General features: G+C 38.9%; 1 protein-coding gene across 5 annotated transcripts in view; it reads left to right on the top strand.

Annotated features, from left to right (window-relative positions):
- Positions 1-22164, top strand: part of Rit2 (Ras like without CAAX 2) — a 354330-nt gene that overhangs the window by 170586 nt on the left and 161580 nt on the right. For all 5 annotated transcript variants that reach the window (XM_040757999.1, XM_040757998.1, XM_005065318.4 and 2 more), the window contains one exon: positions 14828-15019. In XM_040757999.1, coding sequence (XP_040613933.1) covers positions 14828-15019 — 192 coding nt within the window. The remainder of the gene's footprint in view (positions 1-14827; positions 15020-22164) is intronic.

Genomic DNA, 22164 nt, shown 5'->3' with positions numbered 1-22164 from the left:
TCCTTTGTCTTACAGAAGCTTCTCAGATTTAGGAGGTTGCATTTATTAATTGTCCTTTTCAGTGTCTGTGCTACTGGTATTTTATGTTCAGGAAGCAGTCTTCTGTACTGATACATTCAAGGGTACCTCCCACTTTCTCTTCTAAGAGGTTCAGTGTGGTTGGATTTATGCTGAGATCTTTGATCCACTGGGCTTAAGTTTTGTGCATGGTGATAGACATGGATCTATCTGCATTCTTCTCCCTGCCAGCATCCATTTATACCAGCACCATCTGTTGAAGATTCTTTCCTTTTTCCATTGTATAATTTTAGCTTCTTTGTCAAAATCAGGTGTTCACAGGTGTGTGGGTCCAAGTCAGGGTTTTCAATTAGATTTACATTGGCCTACCTGTTCATTTTTGTGCCCAGTGCCAAGCTGTTTTCAGTACTATAGCTCTATAACAGAGCTTGAAGTCAGGGATGGTGATTCCTCTAGAAGTTCCTTTATTGTGCAGGCTTGTGTTGGCTATCCTGGGTTTTTTGTTTTTCTATATGAAGTTGAGAATTGTTCTTTCAAGGTCTGTGAAGAATTGTGGTGGGATTGCATTGAATCTGTAGATTGCTTTTGGCAAGATTGCCATTTTTACTATGTTGATCCTACCTATCCAAGAGCATGGGAGATCTTTCCATTTTCTGAGGGCTTCTTTGATTGTTTTCTTTACGAGCCCTGCTTCTTTTGTGCCCGTTTCCCTCGCTGAGTGTCTTCAGGTGTACTCAGTATACTATACTCTTGTTTATAATTTATAAACATTGAATTTTATCATATATTGAAACAAATAGAACATGATTTCCTCTTCGCTGCTATATCTCCATTGATTTGCACTCCCTAGCAAATTTAGTATTTTGTATTTAGTATTAGATCTTTCTAGCCTACCTTTGGGCAACGATTGAACCCTCTTCCTTTCACTTACGACTGCCTCCTGCTGTGTTTTCCTTCCTGTTCACTGCACCGCTGAGTCTCAGGCAGTGAACTCTTGATGTCTGTTCCCTTCTTGCTCACATAGTCGCAGTCAATTCATTTCTTCATTGCGGCTTTATCTCCTTTCTACTTAAAATGTTTACAATTATTGTGTTTTGAGTTCTTTGATCTGCTAAGATTCTGGAGGGAAGGGAAACTATATTCAGGATTGCTACGTGAGAGAAGAATCTATTTTCAATAAAAATATAAAAAATAACTTCTAATATAAAAAGATCCATTATTCTTTTTTTCCAGTACATTTTTTTTAAATCTCTGTTCTTTGAAAAATCTCTGGCAGTTCTCAGAATCCATGTCTTATTTACAGTCTTTTACAGTCCGTCTAGCTTTGAGCAAATCAGATCAAGCTCTGAGATAATGAAGAAACGGAAGCTTGTGGTTACGCGATAACTCCGCCAGCCTTGCAGGCAGATGGGGTTGAGGTTCTCCAGAGTGCACCTGCTTTGTTCCTTTCCAACTTGCCTTCTAATCTACACCCTGCTAAGTCACTGTGTTTCAAGTAACATAGAACTCAGCTGCCAGTGACTTTAACAAGAGAGTGCTTTGCACACGGGCACTTCATGTGAGCAGATCATTTTTTCCCAGGGGGCCTTTATGAACAAAACCTGTGTCCAGGTAATTCATTGTGCAAACTAAAATGTGTTGTTACTTTTTGGTAAGTTTCTTAGGCTAGAAAAAAATGACAGAGTGAAAATGATTCAGGAGTTCTGAGATCTTCCTCCCCGGGAAGAAACCCCCTAATAGGCTATCCAATGCCAAGAGGTCAGCCCTGAAAATCATATACATACAAGTAACATTAAACAGACGGAGCAGGTTACATTTATAAGTTAGGTGTGTGTGTGTGTGTGTGTGTGTGTGTGTAACAATAAACATTAGTATGAATAGTCTCTTCTGGAGGATGTAGGGGGTGTGTCTTGAAAGAGTGCTTTCTTTCTGGAGGCCCCTGTGTCTCTGCTAGATTACCCCTAGTTGGGTCCCCAATCTCCCTTAATAGGTGCTCCAGGGATTGGAGGCCTGACAGCAGTCAGTACTGTTCTCGTTTTCCAATTTGCTAATAACAGTGTTTGGGAGTTCTAAGACCGTCAAGGTTTGTCTAGATAATTTTTCTATCCAACTTTAGCTTTCATGAACAACTTTTGAGGTACCATTTCCATCATTTGGTTTCTCAATGGGACAAAAAAAAAACTGAGTAGCAATGAGTTTGTGATTGTGAGAGAGGAAAGGGGACGTTTTAAGCCTCTTGAGCTGTTAACTTCTATTTTAAAAATAGTGTTAAAATAGACATAGAAGTATTGCCTGATGGTATCATCTGTAGTGGACATTAAAATGAACTAATATAAAATTCATGTGTTCTGTAACATTAGAATCTGTGCTTATAGATTATATGATATGTATGTTATGTGATGCTATATATTTTCTATTATTCATATTAACATAGTTATTATGCTTCTTATATTGAGTGTTGCAACTTATTAGCAACTCACAAGAATGATCATGTTTCTCATCTCATAATTAAAACCATTCTAATGCTGGTACTTATTTATTGGCGAAAACCTCAAATTTCTTCATATCTTATCATTCTTCATTATCTCAGTGTTTTCCTGACAAATTAATATCTTCAATGAAATATAATATGTAGCTTAAAAATTAATACATTTCAAATAGGAAACAGTTATTCTAAGATTGTAAACATAAGAATCTCACTTGGGTCTGTCAGTGGGAAGAGATAGTTACATCATTGTTAACTAATTATTTATTGAGAATAGTGATTGCAAGGTGTTGAAGTAATTGGGGTTAACAATTCTTTTTACATGTTTATTTTTAATATTAAGCACACGAGGGCTTATAAATTCATTATTGAAAGTTGGCAGGTGTTGTCTGAGCCCAAACCTTATACTCATTTTCCTATACAAGTGTGGCATTTGAATTGACAGATTTTTGACAACATTTTTCCCCTCTAAATTGTAAAAATAATTATGTAAAAAGATACAATGTAGAAGTTTTCAGAAACTCATTTAAAGCTAGAATCTAGCATATTATTTCTGGTCTAAAACACACGTATTTCTTTATTGAACAGCGAATAAAGTTATATGCATTTAATGGCTTTTTCTCATCCAGTGGCAGTGGGCTAGAGCTTTTTGTATGTTCAAGTACACTATGCTATGCAGATACACCTCATGCACTGTGCACAAAGATATTAAAGACATGCTTTGTGATATGAGTCCGACTTCTTATATAACAGGATAAGAAGACATAATTACAAGCTTTTGAATCTTATAAGTGATGATAATATTTGGGAAATAATTATCAAAAACGGCTGAGTTTGATACATATGTTCAGGGAAGGGATGCCGTATGATACTTTATCAGGGAGAAGTCACTTACATGAGAAGCCGAGAACTTGAGGTCAGCACTCTGCTGGTCTCTGAGACTCGACTGGAACCCCAAGAGAACCTGTGTCTCCTTATCCCCCAGCTCTTATCTCCAGTCCCTACTAAGTACAAGTGACCATGCCCAAAGGTACAGGGAAGTAAAATCTCTCCCTACACATATGCATTCATGAAAGATTTTAATTATGGCTAGTGTGTGTGACTCAACTAACTGTTACCCTAGTTTGCAGTGGTCAAGGGTTGGAAGGCTGAGTTATCGCAGGCCTTCTTTTTAAAATTTTATTTTTTAATTGAAAATAGATTCTTTTCTCAGACAATACATCCCAACCACAGTTTCCCTAACACTTTGACTGACCTTTAGGAACCTAGACCTCAGTCTGGGTTGCCTTGCCCAGCCTTAATATAAGGGGAGGTGCTTAGTCCTACCGAAACTTGATCTGTCATTCTTTGTTGATACCCATGAGAGCCCTGCCTTTTCTGAACAGAGACAGAGGAGTGGATGGGAGTGGGGCAGAGGGGAGGTGGGGAGAGGGAATGGGAGGAGAGGAGGGAGGGGAAACTTCGGTGAGGATTAAAATAAATAAATAACTTTAATTAAAATAAGTCAGCAACTCAAGCAGCAAGTTTTAAAATAGAAATCGTTAACATTAATGTGATGGTGAGGAATGATGGCAGGAAAATATTTAAAAAAAAATATCGGCCACGATGGTTCTACAGCAGAGAACAATTTGTAAGTCCAGCAGTAACACTGCAGCTCATGGCACAAGCATCTAAATCTTAGCTGAGTGTTTCAGGTAGCATTTGCTAATTCGTGGTGTGAAGCTTCCACACTGCTGAGTACACATGGTATGCATTCAGAAGCAGACCTTTGGTGAAGTCACACCATGAAAACACGGAAAGTACTGCCGTAAACACCTCAGACTCATCACGGTCTGTAGTTAGGATTGATTATTGGCTATTCTACACAGGTCCATGGGTTAAGAAACTGAATTTATCAGACTAGGCCAAAATCATAAAATGTCATCACCACTTTTCCAGACTTGGATTTCCTTGGTTGCAGAGTGAAAATATGGCATTCCATAATCGCTACACTCTTACTTAGCTGAGGAAAGTTCAAACAGGGAGGATGCCATTCACCTCCTCAATGAGGTCCAGAGGAAATGGTTAACAATGGAGCTTTGGGAACTGACCCCATCAGGGTGTGCTTGCTTAGGATTGATTGGCAATAGGAGAAGATATGTCACATGATATCATGTTGTACTGGGTCTTAAACATAGGCAGATGAGGATAAGTCGATGTGAAAGTAAAGGGATAATCACTGGTGCTTTGAAATCAGAATCACTTCATAATAATGCAGTAGTTAAAGACGATTAATCACACACACACACACACACACACACACACACACGGGTGGATTGACTGGAAGAGGGTGACCCTGAGACTGTGGTGGCTGCCCTTCATTACCAGACATTATTGGAGTAGAATGAAACATGTCCCACACTCGACAATGGTCAGGAAACTGTTGCCGGTTGTCCTTCTGGTATAACGGAAGACATTTCCTGGATCTGAGCATGGTTTTCCTCATTTGTATACATTGAGTGTTGGCTTCTTAATTCAACTCTAAAATTTCAGGATTATTTGGAGACAAATGATTATAAACGTGGCAAAACGAGATATTTTTTCCCTAGGGAAGAACTACATATTTTCACACAATGAGCTTTCAAAAATGTAAATTACCGTACAACTGGAAATTTTGTGTGTTTGTGTGAGCTCATGCAATTTTATTCTCTTTATTAGTAGTATGATATACTATAAATCAATTAGCAATCCAAATTTGTCCTGTGGCTTTCCCATTTTCTTCATTTTCACTGGATGGTGCTTTCAGTATCTCGCTGGCTGACTGGACCGTGGTAGAATCCACCCATGGGATCCTTTCCCATGTGATGCTGTGATGCCGGTTCCTTCCAAGCCAGATTCAAGTTGTTTCTAATTGGTGGGAAAGCAGTTACTGATTGATCTAACATAGACAGGCAACTGACTGCTATTTGAAACAAGTTTCAGTGCCACTCAAAGGCAGTCGTGAACCTCTAAATCTTTGGTAATAGGTACACGTCAAAGAGAAGAAAAACCACTCAAAATTCTAGGGCAAAGAAAATTTGATTCACTCGTAGGTAGAGAGATTCCTACTTACTTTTGTTTTTGAGTAAGGCAAATACTGAAAATAAGAAACATTAAACTGGTCTTTAAGATATTCTTTTTTTTTTTTTTTGGTTTTTACGAGACAGGGTTTCTCTGTATGGTTTCAGAGGCTATTGGTCCAGCCCGGCCTAAGATATTCTTTTTTAATTATGATTTTTATTGATTTACAAAGTGCTGGCTTTCATTATGGCATTTTTATACATTTGTATCCTTATACTCCATGCTAATTCATTTCATTTTCCCATCGCTCTCCCCCACTGCCCTCTGACTCTTTTCTGTCTGGTTCTAATTAGTGTTAAGATTTCAATGATGGATGTATTCGTTTGCCTAAAAGTTAAACTAGACTTAGTCTTATACAGGGACAAGCAACAAAGCCAGGAGACAGTTGTCAGCATCATTTTCAATAAAATCTCTTTTCTAACAGACAAAATGTACTCTCATCGGGAAGACTCCCCCCCCTAAAAACAGTGTAGTCCCTCAGAACTGACTGTGGACAAGTTGAGTTTTTATCTCAATTTTTGTTCCCGTATGCAATCAAAACAACCCATGGCTCTTAGTGCACCATTTCTCCCCATTCTGCTCACTTGGTCATTTTCTCGCATTGTGTATAATATGGATTTTTTGCCACGGAATGTCCTCACGTGCATATGGTTTGCCTTGATCACATTCGCTATCTGCATTACCTGTCCTCATCACGCTTTCCATTTCCTTCCTATTGCAAAACACCTTCTTTTTCTGACTTCATGTCTTCTCTAACTAGATGTTGATCTGGATATGAGGGAAAATCTCCCAGACGTTTTTCCAGGTTTGGCTTTCTTTCATTTAACACGGTGATCTCCAGTTCTACCCAGTTCCTTGCAAAAGACATAATTTTATTTGGCTCATGGCTAAAGAAAACACCATTGTGCACATATGCGTTTTCTTTACCCATGCATCTGCAGATGGGAGCTGAGGCTGATTCTGATGGGTTTTAATCTTTCACAGAAGTGGCATTTCCAGTGACCCGCGTCCCTTAGATATCTAGTGGAATCTCAAACAAGCACACATCAAGGTGGCATATGATGAGCCTTCTGAGCTTCCCAGTTAACATTTTCTGCCATTGCTGTTCTGTTTCTCAGCTACAGAGTTACCAAGTACAGAGACAAACTTAATGACCTAATACCACTCTTCTTCTTACTAGATACCAGCATGGTGATGACATCAATCTGCCTGAAAGTTCGAGGATTTTGGTCATATTCAGTAACTCTGTATGTGGTTATTTTCGTTATCTGACATGGAGATCAGAATATAGGCCATGTTGCATGAACAAAAGCACCTAGAAATCTTTATTTTTGTTGTTTGTTCATTGTGTGTCTACATGCCGGATTACGTGTGTAGAAGGTCAGAGGACTTATGGGAGACTTGGTTCTCTTTCCACCTTGTGGGCCCTGGGGGTGGGACTCATCAGGATTATCTGAAATCACGCTTATCAACTCAGCCACTTCCCCAGCTCCTATAATGTCTCTCAAATTCACGTTTTTTCTGTCACATCAAACTGGAAACTTGCTTTTCCGGGTTTTCAGTGACCCGGTTTCACGGATCAGGAACATGCTGTCCGTTGAGTAAACAGGAGCCTACAGTATGCCCCTCCCATCACAACACGCCCTTTCCATTTGAAGTGTATGGTCCCATTTCTGCTCTCAGCCCTCAGTTTCCCCAACTCCACACCTCAGTATTCTTTTTTTTTTTGTTTGTTTGTTTTTTGTTTTTTCGAGACAGGGTTTTTCTGTATTGTTTTGGAGGCTCTCCTGGAACTTACTTTGTAGACCAGGATGGCCTCGAACTCACAGAGATCCACCTACCTCCGCCTCCCAAGTGCTGGGATTAAAGGCATGTGCCACCAACGCCCGGCTCACACCTCAGTATTCTTCAAAGACTTATTGCTGTGCAGTTGTTTGACCCTTCTCAGGGCCAGTGTTGACAGAAGTTTCTGTCCTCCCTGGTCCCACAGCCGTTTAGTCCCAAACAAACACACAGAGGCTTATATTAATTATAAATTGTTTAGCTGATGGCTCAGGCTTCTTATTGGCTAGCTCTCTCTTAATTATTAACCAGTTTCTATTCATCTGTGTATCTCCATGTGGTCTTGGCTTACTGGAGAATGCCTGGATGTCTTACCTTCCCGGTAGCTACATGACGTCTCCCTCATGACTCACTCTCCATGTTCATCTTCCACTCATCCTTCTAGTCTGGAAGCCCTGCCTATGCTTCCTGCTTGGCTACATGCTGCCTGTCCATTATCTAAAATGGCTTTATTCCTCAGCCAATAAGAGAGACATATATTCACAGCATACAGAAGGACATCCCCCATCCGGCCTGGAAACTTCAGAAGTGATTTCACCTCTCAGCAGAACCACTAGGGCTCCTGCCTACGTCAGACATGCCAGGCACGGTCTCTGGAGTTCTTACCGGCCTGCCCAGCTGTTACTTCATGCCGGATTCATTACAGTGTGACTGGTGTTATGGGCTTGTGCTGTTGCCTGGGTCCTACTGCTCAGAAGGACCCTATGTCTGGCTTTTTGTTCTGGCTTTTTGCTATCCCAAATTCCCGTAACTTGTAGAGTGGTTCCTATATTGTGAGCTACATTTATTTCAAATTGTATTTGAGACAGACAGTTTTCAGGACCTATCTTCATGATAGCCTAATTCTAGGGCCCTTACATTCTCAGTGTTCAACCTCAGCATTATGATCAACAGTCTTTCTGGAGTTTCAAGCACAAAAATCTAGAAGATTCCAACCACCTGTCCCCATTATTGCATCCTACTTTATTTCATCCATTTTTTCTCTTATCTTAGATAAGCTGTCCTCAGTGTCTTGTGGTTCAGAAAAGTTGTTTGCATGACGAGGACAGGAAACAGACCATGTCTTTGAAAATCTGCTACTACAGACCCTGATGTGTTGGCCCTGAAGGAATTGCCTTTTTTTTTTTTCATCTCTAGGAAAGACAATGTCATCAAATCTAAGACTGAGGAATTTGCAATTGACCATCTTTGACTTTAGTTTTGGCATTCTGGAAGTTCAAAGTATTAGTCTAATTTGGTTTTCTCACTACATCCTGGTTTTAATGTCTAATTTCTACACATTCTGTATTTCGCAATGAATATTTTTCTTCAGTTACATGTATTCTTTTAAGCCATATTAAATCTTAGATGCCTGACATGTGTAAGTGTTAAATAAATATTTGATGACTAAGTAAGCAGAGTGAGGGTAGCATACATGACACATTGCATTTCTAAAAATATATACAAAGAGGAAAATACATGGAGTTTTCTGGGGGAAAACAGATAGTATTTCCAATTGTGTTTTCATTTGAGGTACAATTTTATTCCATGCTGCCAACATTTATATCTGTATTGACATATTTAATGTACATAAGGAATAAGATTGAAATTAAAGATTCACTCTCTACTGTTTTCAGTTCACATAAGTTATAATAGGTTTATGATGACTAAGTTCTATTAGTCTTTCTTTTAAAGAGATGAAAGGAAAAGCAGCAATCATCTGGGTGTGGTGATGCACTCCTGTGAGCTCAGCTTTTTTTTTTTGAGACAGGGTTTCTCTGTGTAGTCTTAGCTGTCCTGGAACTTGCTCTGTAGACCAGGCTGGCCTCGAACTCACAGAGATCCACCTACCTCTGCCTCGTGAGTGCTAGGATTAAAGGCGAACACCTCCATTGCCTGGCTGAGCTCAGCTCTTGAAAGGGACAGTTACACAGAGCTCTGTGAGTTCAAAGCCACCCTGGTCTAGATAGTAAGTCTTTGTCTAGTCAGGAATACATAATGAGTCTTTATCTCCCAACAAAAACCAAACAATGTTCCCAACATCCACATCCACACAAAGCAGCAACCATGTGAATCCTTTGGTGTCTTTCAAAAACTGTCTAGTGTCTTTCAGAAACTGTCTAGTCCCTCGATGAGTAGGCTCTGGATGTTTTACCACTGTACATTGATTAGTTAGAACCATGGAGTGCTATTTAAGGTGATGATATATTAGTTTTAAAAGTAGTGTTGCTTGGAAGTTAAGCATCATTGTGTGAATAACAAATCTCAGGAAACGTATCACATCTCATTTCTTTACCAGATCTTTTTTTTTTTATTCATTGGTATCCTGTTCTTGCCTTTATTGGAATCTCTAGAATTCTTTGTGCATTTAATTCTTTCCATTCATACAACTGTACAATTCAAACATGTATAAGGCAGACTTTTTGCTGTTGTCATTTTTTCTATTGTTTTTATTTTTCCATATTCAATCACTAGGTGTAATGTTGGATATGTGACTTCTTGTTTGCCTTTGTGTATCAAGAGTGAATGTGGCATGTATGTGTGGGCTGGGTATGTGCTTTTCCCAAGACTGGCAGCATCTTTGTGATGAGAATAAACAATAGTCTGTGCCTGCTACATCTAGTGTTAGCCTGGTAGCATGAGACGTTGTTTGCTTTCTAAACAGGAGGCGGAGATATTTTCTACGTCTACCAGGTGAACACAGAAAGGAGATGGCCCATGACTTTTCCTAACAGTCCTCCAAATCTTTACTCTGCCTATCAAAAGCTTGGAGTGTGACTGCATTAGTTATATTCTGTTGCTGGGATAAAACACCATGTCCAAAGCAACTTACAGTAAGAGTTATTTGGGGATTATGGTTCCAGTAGGATGAGTCCACCATCATGAATGTAGGGGTGCATGGCAGCAGGTAGGCAGGAATGGTACTGAAACAGGAGCTGAGAGAGCACGTCTTCATCCACGAACAGGAGACAGAGAGCATTAGCTTAAAGTGGAGCAAAGCTTTTGAAACCTCAAAGTTGGCCTCAATGGCACACTTCTGCAACCAGGCCACACCTCCTAACCTTCCTCAAATAACTACCAACCCAAGACCAAGTATTCAAATACCTGTGACATATGGGGACATTTCACTCAAACCACCACAGTGATACTTGTCAGAATTATTTGTTTTCAGAACTCATAGAATCCCCACATAATTTCAGTTCAAGAAAAGATGTTGATGGCAAAGGATCAAACTGTGATATTTACTTAGAATAGCATTGAAGATTCCTGACTTGTTTATGTAGACGGTATTTTCTAGAGTCTGTTTTCATAGGTACTTTGATGCTTGTGGATAGTGAATGGAATTTAGTAATATTCTTGAATAATTAACCAGCAAGTTTCATTTACAGCAGGAAGCTATTGACATTAACGGATAAAATACCGAGAGCAGAATGTTTCAGAATTTTTAATGCATGGGATAATGAGAACGGAAGCAACGTGTTAAACACAGCATTTTCCCCTGTGAAGAGATTCATATATCACATTACTAAGACGATACATAGCTACAGAGCTTGTGTTCAGTATTCTTGGCTCTATCAGCCTCCCCAGAATGTTTAAGAAAATCATGTGCTCAGATTCTGTGGGAATGACAAAGAGAGAGCCACCTGTGTAGAGTCACCCCGTTAGCATTTCATTGTGTCTGCTTCACTGGTGAAAGGTCTATGACTGGAATCTGTGTTTGAATACTTCCCACATTCACAATGAGTGCAGTACACAGGCATCTCGTGCTTACTCTTGCTGTGAGGATTTCTGTTCTGTTAAGTCTGTAATGAAGATAATAGTAGGCTTGAACTGAATTGCATTTAAAAAAATTCATCAAAGCATTTTCATGGTTGTTCTCTTTCTTCATCCATATAGGGCAGGCTAAGTACATTCTAATCCGTCTTTCACAAAGGAGGACAATCTGTTGAGAAGCTGAAATACTGTGTGTTGAAAGATAATCTAAGTGAGTTTCAGGCCTGAAAGACGTGTCATTGTAACCCCCCTATTATACCTTCAGGTTGCAAAGACAAGGAATGAACGTGAACACAATCAGGTGCAAAGACTGGTGTATTTTTGCTGTTGTTTTAATTTTGATAAGAGTCCCGCTATGTAGCTCAGGCTAGCTTGAGATTTCCTCAGTTTTGACTTTGTGTCTGAATGCTGGAATTATAGGCATGCTCCACTATCTTCCTCTCTATTTTAATATAGCTTACATATGACTTTTAATCTCATTTCTAAGATATGCTGGACTTTCATTCATTCTTTAAATATTGCCACTTGTGAATTTTTCTTTCATATACTACTGCCTGTCTTCCTTTGTCAGATTTACTAGATTTTTATGCTATAGTTATTATTGATGTAATCAAATGTATTTTTTACATTAAATATAGAAAATACCATAGAAAGGCATGTGTCTAGTACAAATAAAGTAATCCTTAGTTGGGAAAATGACAAACACATAAAAAATCCCCACGAACTCCTTCATTCTACTAATGACATGCATAAGTAGAGCAAATACACGAATGAATATTCAACTAGGAGATCACTAACATGACTCAAAAATAATGAGCTGATCAAAGAAACGGAGTTCTTTTTATCCCAAAGTAAACAAGTTAGTGTAAAGTAGCATTGGAGAGGAGGAAAAGAGGCAGCCACCTTTACGTACGATAGCATTATTGATACAATATCTTTGGCAGTGAAATCACCACAATTTCTAAAAAAACAGAGAAGTGTTTTCTTTGAGGACTCTACTTCTCAGACACACCTGAGTCTTAGTAAAAGGGACTTTAAGAATATGCAGTACAGCATCTTTTGTAAGACAGCAAGATTAGAGAGATGGTCCAGAAGCTAAAAGCGCCTCCTGATCTTGCAGAGTTCTGGAGTTTGGTTCCCAGTTACTGCATTGGTGACTTCACTACTACCTCTAACTCCAGCTCCAGAGAGATCTGATGCCTCCTGGGCACCTGCATTCACATTCCGTTTATAGACACCCATATACAAATAATTTAAACGTATCTTTAAAAAGACCATGGTGCCTGAAAGAAAGGAACTACAATCCTTCATGAAAAAGAGTACACAGCATATTTGATTCTCAATATGGAGTGACCTGCATGGTATACCAGGACTATTAAATTTTATTTAACTGCTATAATGGATCTATGTTTATTTTCTTAAGGACCTACTGTGTTTTTTTGATAACTCTGTCATTTTTATTTGAAAAGATTGATTTTATGTTTAGGAAATGAGAGTTAGTATTTTGGTCTGTAGTTTTCTACTTGATTATTAGCAAATGTGTGTTTCTGGTTAAAGCGTGGAACTCAGCTTCAAAACCATAAAAGTCAGAATGTATCTCTTGAGATTTTCTTTGGCTATTTTTATTCTGTTTTATCCTATTTTAAGTTTTTGTTGTATCTTATTTTGTTTTATTATTTTTTAAATGACTGTTTTCTAACAAGAAGAAATAAGGGTGTGGATTTGGATGGGAAGAAAGCTGAGGGCAATCTATGGAAGGGAAAACAATAATCAGAATATATTGCATGAAAAAAGAATAAAATAGAATAACAGACATTTGATCGTCTATTCTTGTTTTAGAATTAGGAGTTATGTTGTATCATGTGAGTGCGTTATACTTATAGCATGAAATTTGGGATTGAAGTAAGAATGTTTATTGTTCGGTATACTAAGTAAAATGTTTAATGTAGATATATGTTATATGTTGTCTATAAAGTTTAATGTTGTCAGTGGTGAAAATTTTTAATTGCTTCTATAGTAGTAAGCTGTCTGTCTCTAGATTTGTCTTCTGTCTTCTCTACACTTCTTAAAACTCTGAAGTTGTTGGTTTAGCCTTATGATACGGTTGGCAGTCACTCCATGTTTGTTGGAAATGTTTTGAAGACATTCGTTAACTCAAGGTCATTTTAGTTCTATCAGTGTGTCTACCCTTGTAAGCACATGCTCTTATTTTCTAATTTTTTAGAGTTTAATGAAATATCTCCCTTTCTTAAGTTATGTTAAGTTAAATTGACATTTGTTAGGGCAAGTACTTTGAGCACACATTCTAATTGTTGTTTTCATTGTGTTGGGTTAAGATTTCCTTTTTCCTAGTTTCTCTGGTCTACTTTTAGTCCCAATTCTTCAGTTACTCGTAGCACAAATTGCTCAAATCACAATATATTCTCGTGTATTCTTAGTTTTCGGTGTTATTTGTTTTGTAGACAAGCCCAATCTGTAAGTTACCCATTGCATCTACCTAATCTCTCCATGTGATTTTAGCGGTAGAATCACACTAAGAATAAATAAACAAATAGCACATTTTTGACTTAAAGAAACTTTGTGGATTACAGTTTAAATGTGAGGATTTTAGATGTTGGGAAATTGTAGTGTAGACAGGAGGCGGCATGAAATGCTGACACAGAGGGATCAGTCAGAAGGGAAGTGGGTACCATCCGGGTCAGTCAGAAGGGACGTGGGTACCATCCGGGTCAGTCAGAAGGGACGTGGGTACCATCTGGAAGGTAGCCTGCCCTTCTTCTGCAGAAAGTGAACATGAAGGAGCTAGCAGAGTGTAGAAATTAATCTGTCTTCAAGTAGCCATGCCCTTCAGTCTATATTTTTCTGAGACAAACCTAAGAACACTGGAACACATGAATGCATCTGTATTATCCTTGCTGAATCCTTCCCAGAAAGACAAAGGTAATCACAATCCTAGCTTTAGTATGTCCTCCCCACCTCTCTCTCCTTCCTTCTTTCCTTCTTTCCTTCTTTCCTTCTTTCCTTCTTTCCTTCCTTCCTTCCTTCCTTCCTTCCTTCCTTCCTTCCTTCCTTCCTTCCTTCCTTCCTTTCTCTATTGAGGATTAAACTCAGGACCTTCTGTATGCTAGGCAAGTCTCTCCATCTCGGCTATATCTCTAGTCTCTCTGTTCATATTTTTTCTTGTATAGAAAAGTAGTTCATTTCACTAGATCTTTTGGAGCACTTGCCCCAGATTTCCCCTGAAAATGGGTTTTCATTTGAAAAGCGAAGCCAGGTTCCTTTGATCATACATGTTTTTCAATGGTTTCTAGGAAAAACAGAGTTTCAAAAGACAAGCTGTAAGAAAATGCTTAAGTATTAAAGTAGGAAATATCTAACATAACCTCAAAGACATAACATTTACAATATGCAAATTGGTTCATTTATGAAGTGAGGGCACTGAAATATAAAAATAAATCTTACATTAATAACTCGCTATTTGCCGTATCTGTCCAGGAGCTCTTAAATCTAACCTATGATTAAAAACCAACACTCTCAATAGTTTAAAATACTCATATTTCACAAGAGTGCATTACATTTCTTATTCACTCTCCCCCACTAAAACCTACCTATTACTCTTCTCTCCCTCAGGCAGAGTTCACGGCCATGCGGGAGCAGTACATGCGTGGGGGTGAGGGTTTCATCATCTGCTACTCTGTCACTGACCGCCAGTCATTCCAGGAGGCCGCCAAGTTCAAGGAGCTGATTTTCCAGGTCCGTCACACCTATGAAATCCCCCTTGTGCTGGTGGGTAACAAAATTGACCTGGAGCAGTTCCGCCAGGTGAGTGCAAATCTTAAACGGGCTTGTCTTTGCCTCCAGTGATATCTGGTATCAGGTATAACTGCATCCTGAGTTTCAGTCAGTGTACCACATGGTTTTTCTTGCCCTAAGAAATCCATGTGTTTTCCTTTATAGTGTGTTGCCTTCCTCTATAATCGTCTGTCTCGTACGCTGTTTCACCACATCCTCATCCTTCTCTGCATTCTTGAATCTGGCAGGTGTTAGACTTGCTTTGAACAATGATGCATAAAAGAAATGGCTCTATGGAACTTTTGAGTCTGTGATTTAAAAATCCTGCAGCTTCGGTGTTTACCACTTGAAATGTTTGCATCTGAGGTCCAGGCTTCACCTGAAACCCATGCTTCGTGTGCACCAGAGTTGGCGCTGTCCTTACCAAGGAACCATGAATCTAGGCAAAGCCGTGCTGCATGTTTCATTAGCAGTCTCCTTCTTCCTGTCATTATACACGACACCCCAGCCAATCCACCTGCAATAGCAAATGCCTCACGGTTGCGCATCATCTGTTTTCTGACTTATGGAGTCCATAACAAGCATAAAGATTTAAGTCACTACATTTTTGAGTCATTTTTCATGCAGTGACACATCAGAGTCCTCCCTATTTGTACTGAATGAGAAATTGCTCTCATATATACTGTCAGTAATTTCTAAACCTGCACTACCATCATGGTATTCATATAATTTCATATGTTCTATAAGCAAACTTCAGAAGGGAAAAATTGTATCTATCTTGAATGACAATTTTTTGAGATTACAGTGTATTCTCATCAAGCCAGACATTGCTTCCTAGGCATCACCTGTTGGGGAAGCTGTAACGGTGCCCTCTCTGATATGGCTACCTGGAAACTGTAACCCAGGGAAGCTGTAACGGTGCCCTCTCTGATATGGCTACCTGGAAACTGTAACCCAGGGAAGCTGTAACGGTGCCCTCTCTGATATGGCTACCTGGAAACTGTAACCCAGGGAAGCTGTAACGGTGCCCTCTCTGATATGGCTACCTGGAAACTGTAACCCAGGGAAGCTGTAACGGTGCCCTCTCTGATATGGCTACCTGGAAACTGTAACCCAGAGACCAGGAAAACCACCACAGGATTCCATTGCTGGGACTTTGTTTGTAGAAAGGAACTTGCATGCAAATCAAATTTTTGTAAATCGAATTTTCTAAATTGAGTTGCTTAGTTATAATTTGGGATGCTTCATCTTTATTTATACCGACTTTAAATTTGAACTGGCTTTTAATAGTTTCTGTTATTCCATTCAGTGATTAATTTTTAAACCAACTACTACTGTAACTTACTAATAAAACCTTTTGCTAAGGTAGGAATAATGACTAAAGCAAACAGAGTTTCCCCCCCTAATTTGTATAGCTTATGAATTTGAATTTTCATGTTTAATGCATTTAATTTTTTCTTAAAATGGAAAGAGCACATATAGAGTCAGTGCTTAAAAAGATTTGCTTAGCATGAAAATGCAGTTATTTAGCACAATGCTTTTTTTGTGGTGACTTTTCTCCATTTTATATTGTGCTTCCCAGTCTAAGCTTTTTAAAGTTCTAGCTAACTATTGTTATAGACGGTGTCTTAGTTACTGTTCTACTGGTATGAGAAGACACCATGACCACGGCAATTTTTAAAAGAAAGCATTTAATTAGGGGCTTGTTTACAGTTTCACAGTGTTGATGATCATCATGGCAGGGAGCATGGTGGCAGGCAGGCAGAAAACTGGACCATTAGCTGAAGACTCACGTGATCTGCAGGTTGCAGTAGAGAGAGACCGAGACAGAGACAGAGACAGAGACAGACAGACAGACAGACAGACACACACACACACACAGAGAGAGAGAGAGAGAGAGTGAGAGAGAGAGAGAGAGAGAGAGAGAGAGAGAGAGAGAGAGAGAGAGAGAGAGAGAGAGAGAGAGAGAGAGAGAGGTGTGTGGGATGGGCTTTTGAGATCTCAAAGCCCATACCCAGCGACATACTTCTTCCCTTCTCCAACAAGACCACACCTCCTAATGCTCCCCAAACAGTTCCATTAATTGAGAGAACCAAACATTCAAATGAATGAGCCTACGGGGAGCTATTTTTTTTTATTCAAACCAAAATGCAGAAGCTATGCACGTTTGTTTCTTGTGTAACTAATCTGTTGTTGTACTCCTAGTTTATTTTATTCTTGCAACATTGTTTATTATGGTAGGATTACATCTCTGTAAGAGGAAGTGTTCCTCTCAACAGCTTATTATGACTCTATTCTCACCAACTTTGCAAAAGAAAGAAGAAAGGCAAAGTGTCTGAACCTCCTGGACTCACCCCTCTGAAGAAGGGGGTGCTTTGATCTCTGTATTGGTTTGGTTTTGTCTATTTGACACAATCCAGGGCCATCAGGAAAGATGGAATCTCAGTTGAGAAAAATGCCTATTGGACTGGCCTCTAGGCAAGTCTGTGAGAGCGTTTTCTTGATAAATGATTAATGTGGTAGAACCCAACTGACTGTGGGCACTGCCACCCCTGGGAGAGTGATTCTGGACTGCAAAAGAAAGAACTCTGAGCAAGCCATGGGGAGCAAGCCAGCAAGAAGACTCCCTCCATGATCTTTGCATAAGTTTCTGCCTGAGTTCACTCCCTGGCATCCCTCAATGGCATACTGTACCTGTAAGCAATTTAAGCCTCGCCCCCCCCAAGTTGCTTTTGGCATTTGTCACACCAACGGAAACCTAACAAATAAGCTTTCCTTGAGGCTTCTAGGAAGAAGCATGGAGGGACACTAGAACACATGCATTATCTGTGATTCTAGGGAGGCAGCATCTGCACATCGGTGATTACTGTGCCTCCTTTATTGTACACTGAGAGTCCCTGGTGAAAAAACACCACTGACTGGGCTACTCAGGGGAGCTATATGTGACTCCAAAAAAGCTAGGAATATGAGAACATTAGGAAACAGGTTCAGTCTACACCTTTTAGAATGAGTTTATGATTCTAGACACTGGTGATATTGGCTTCCTCATGTTTTCTGTCTCAATTACCTCCTTCTTAACGGGGCTCCTGCACCAAGTGTCCAGAAATGAAGTCTCTGAGAATTACATGGCAATCAGGCTTCTGGCTGTAGTGTTTGTGATGGAAATGATCATTACTGAAATTGCAGAATTTGGTTTTTCTTTGCAATATGATTTAAATGTAGACTTTATTTTTATCTTTCAGCACTGTGCTTGTTGAAAGGCAAGCATTTGAAGAATGAGAATATCAAAGAGATAAATCTATTGACAGAAATTGACTTTACAAAACTATTGTAGCTAGCAAGAAAATTAAGACTAAAACAGACTATGTATTCTATATTACATGTATGCTTGAAAAATTGTTTCTGTATTTTACATTTGAAACATACACAGGTATCTCTTTATCTATCTGTCATCTATCTATTTATCTATCGTCCATCAGTCTAATTTATCTATCTAACAGCACCAAGACTTTTGATAATCAAATAAGTCCTATGAGGCTTCCTGAAGTAACAAAGATAATCTTTTAAAGTCTCCAACAAAAGGTAGGCTCATCCTGTTGTATAGTAATGAGTGACCAAGGAGTTTCTCACTAGGCATCTCTTCTTTCTCCCTTTAAATAGGTTGAAAACAGAAGAGTTCCTCTATTTAAAGTTGACTATTTAATAGTGTAGATGCTTGTATTGCCAGTGTATTTTTGTGAGTCTTACAACATTTCAACTAAAAAAAAAAGATGAATACAATAAATAACTAATGATGATTAGAGCATCAAGGTTTCTTTTTTTTAAACTTGTTTGAGTTAAAATAAAAGAGTTCTTTGTAAGAGCTGTTTTATTTTATCCAGGAATGTATGTTCTGGTGCTGATGATGTCATTGATGAATTAGTCAAGCATCGGACTTCATTAATTACATTTAATCCTTGCCACAGTCATGAAGTTGGCTCCCAAGTGGTGTAATGCCTATTTATCTAGGAGTCAACTCAAGCTTCTAAACATTCAGGAATTTGCAGAATTTCATACAGTTGGTTAAAGATAAGAGATAAAATCTAGTATTTTCTGATTTAACATTTCACTGCTGTTCTGTGGCCTTATCAAGCACTAGCTCATCTGTAGATGCATTCTTTGTTTTGCTGTTTGTTTTTACTAGATTAAGGATCATAGGATGCCTCTCAGATAATAGAACACAAAACAGGAACAAAACAAACAGCACCCCCCCCCCCGCTTTTTATTGGTGAGTAGTCATGCGAGGATCAGACAAACAATTCTTTGATTGAGAATGGGTGTCTTCTGTCTCTGAACAAGACAGTCCCTAGCCAGAGCAGGGAGAAAGATTTGAGGGAACATAAGAGAAAGACAAGAGTCACATGTTATGAAAGACTGTTTCATACAGCTAAACAACCTTGTCCAAAGTTCAATGAGATTACTTTTCTATGTACCTGGTGCAGGATGTGTGGCAACACTAAGTTCTGTCTCCAGACTGCTCTGTGACTTTCTGACTCTACAAGGTTATGGATTGGAACTAGTTTCAGAGATTTGCAGGATCAGGTTTTACAAGCTGCCTTACTCCTGAAGGCAGAGCATGGTAAACTCTTCAGTTAAAAGAAACAAACTTGAAACTAGGGGATACTACTTTCCATAATTGGGCAGCTCATCGATGCCTTGGGATCATGGAAGCATTTCTTTATTTTTCAGTGAGATATCTAGAGCCTGAAGTAATTTAGAGGTGGGTAATTGTATCTCTGGCTATTAGGGGTGACTGTGTTGAAATAATAATATTTATGTAGAGTTATAGCAAATACCTGCTTATCAAAGCTTGGAAACACTCTAAGAAAATAAGAAGCCCAGTTTTGTTCAAAACCTTTCTCCCGATAGGAGAAGAACACCACATTATCTCACTATCAGTGTGTGCAATAGTTGTTGACAAAGATGAGACCTATATTGACAGCATACATGGGGGAAAAAACCCAAAAGACAAATATCCTGATCAGGGAGAAATAATCTGATCCAGGGTGAGAGTTATTTTAGGAAAAGCTAGAAAAAAAAACAAATGTAAGGAAGAAGAAATAAATCTGAGTTTTTAGAGCTGTACATAAGCAGTAGCCAGTGATTTGTGGGGAGTTGGGAGATAAGCATGTCTCATAAACATGTGCCAAGCTCTGAATAATTTCACAGACAGTTCCTGCCTTGGAGACACACTTCATCAAAGATAAAGACAAACACACAGATATCTACCAGAGTATGTGATATGAAAGACAGCATATTTTCAACTAATGAGCACTTATTTTCTAAATGCAAATGAAAGGTTTAGCATTTCATTTCTATCTCCGTGATAAACACTTACATTTGACTAATAGTTGTATTTGTCTCTAGTTATACCTTTTTTCATTTTCTTTCTTTAATTTAATTTATTAAATGTGAATGTTAAGTTTGTATGGAAGTAAAACAAAGTTTAGAAGTTTACATAATTTGTCCAAACTCGTAGAGTTCGGGATTAGAGTCTGAATCTCATCAGTTTTTTTATTTTTTTCTCTCAATACAATAAATAGATAAATAAATATATTCATACCATTTGTATGTCATATGTATGCATTACATTTATTTTCTTTTATTAAATTAATTAATTGATTGATTATATTTTATTTTTTGAGATGGGGTCTTTCTATGTAGACCTGTCTGTTCTGGAACTCACTACTTAGACCAGGCTAACCTCAGACTCATGGAGATCCTCTTGCCTCTGCCTTAAGAGTGCTGGGATTGAAGGTGTATGCCACCATACTCAGTTGATTTATATTTTAATCTTCTTAGGACGTCATACATGAGTGCTGGTTTACATAATCTCTACCCCTTCATCTTCCTCCTCTAAATTAAATCTCCCTTATAACCCCACCATTCACTATCAGATACACACACACACACACACACACACACACACATACACACACACACACACACACACACACACAAGTTCGTTTAGCATTGCTGATGCATTCATCTTTTTTTAGGGCTCATTACATGGGATTAGATAGCCTATCAGAGGGACTGTCCATGGAGAAGACTGACTCTCTTTCTCACAATAGCCATTTATTGCCTTTTTTTTTCACCAAGGATTGGAACCTTGTGAAATTTCCCCCACCCACCTTGGTGTGACATCTGATGTTATCATTATAAGGGTTTTGTTTAGACTGCCATATTTTTGAAAATTCGTTGGTGCCACTTCCTTGTCATCTCTAGAAGTCTATCTCTCAGCAGATGTTCTGGTCCTCTGACTCTTACAATATTTTCAGCCCCCTTTCAGGGATATTCTCTGTGCTCTAGGTGTAGGAGTTGTGTTGTAGATTTCTTAGTTGGGGTTGGACACCCAATAGTCACTCGTTCTTTGCAGTTTTGCATTATGGATCTTTACCAGACTCTGCCTGTTAAAAAAAAAACACCAAAACAAAACAAAAGCGTTTCTGATGCAGGGTGGCAGCTACTCTATGAGCATAAGAATAAGTATTTAGGATACAGTTAGAAATTATATTGTTTTTAGATTCCAAGCAGATCCCTTCTAGGATCTGTGACATTTCCAGTCATGGGTGGTTGCCTAGGATTACAGTACAGGCATGAATTCCCTCACCTCGAGTGGGCCTCATACACAATCAGATTGTGGTTGGTTGCTGCCAAGATAAAACTGCCAATATTGCACCATTGAGGATATCTTCCAAGCCAGTTACTGTTGAAGCACAGCTGGGTTGGACTGTGATTGTTTCTCCCTTGTTAGCTTGCACAGCACCTTCAGCTCCTGTGAGAGGTCGTTCTCAGAAGGAGGTTTCCAGGTCAGTATCTTTGAGATTTCTAAGTACAGTGGGCATTATGTACTGAGCACAATATGAATAAGCATGTCTGTATATCAACAGCGCAGCACATGGCATTATGAATAAAATTATGTAAATGAAATAGTTTATGGTCTAAAGGTGGGAACTCATGACGTTTCCCTCTTTCTGTGTTAACGTGTCCATTGTTCCAGACCTGTTTACTCAGCCGTTTAAAGAAGAGACAGTTTCACAGCAGACTTTCTCGTATCGTGGCTCTTATATTGCACTCCCATATCAGGTATTCACTCAATCATGTATGCAGAGGCTATGATGTAGATGCGTCAG

Source organism: Mesocricetus auratus, unplaced genomic scaffold, assembly GCF_017639785.1.
Source record: "Mesocricetus auratus isolate SY011 unplaced genomic scaffold, BCM_Maur_2.0 Super-Scaffold_100015, whole genome shotgun sequence".
Taxonomy (NCBI): Eukaryota; Metazoa; Chordata; class Mammalia; order Rodentia; family Cricetidae; genus Mesocricetus; species Mesocricetus auratus.
Note: the sequence above shows the minus strand (reverse complement) of the source record. Positions and strands in the feature narration are given on the sequence as shown.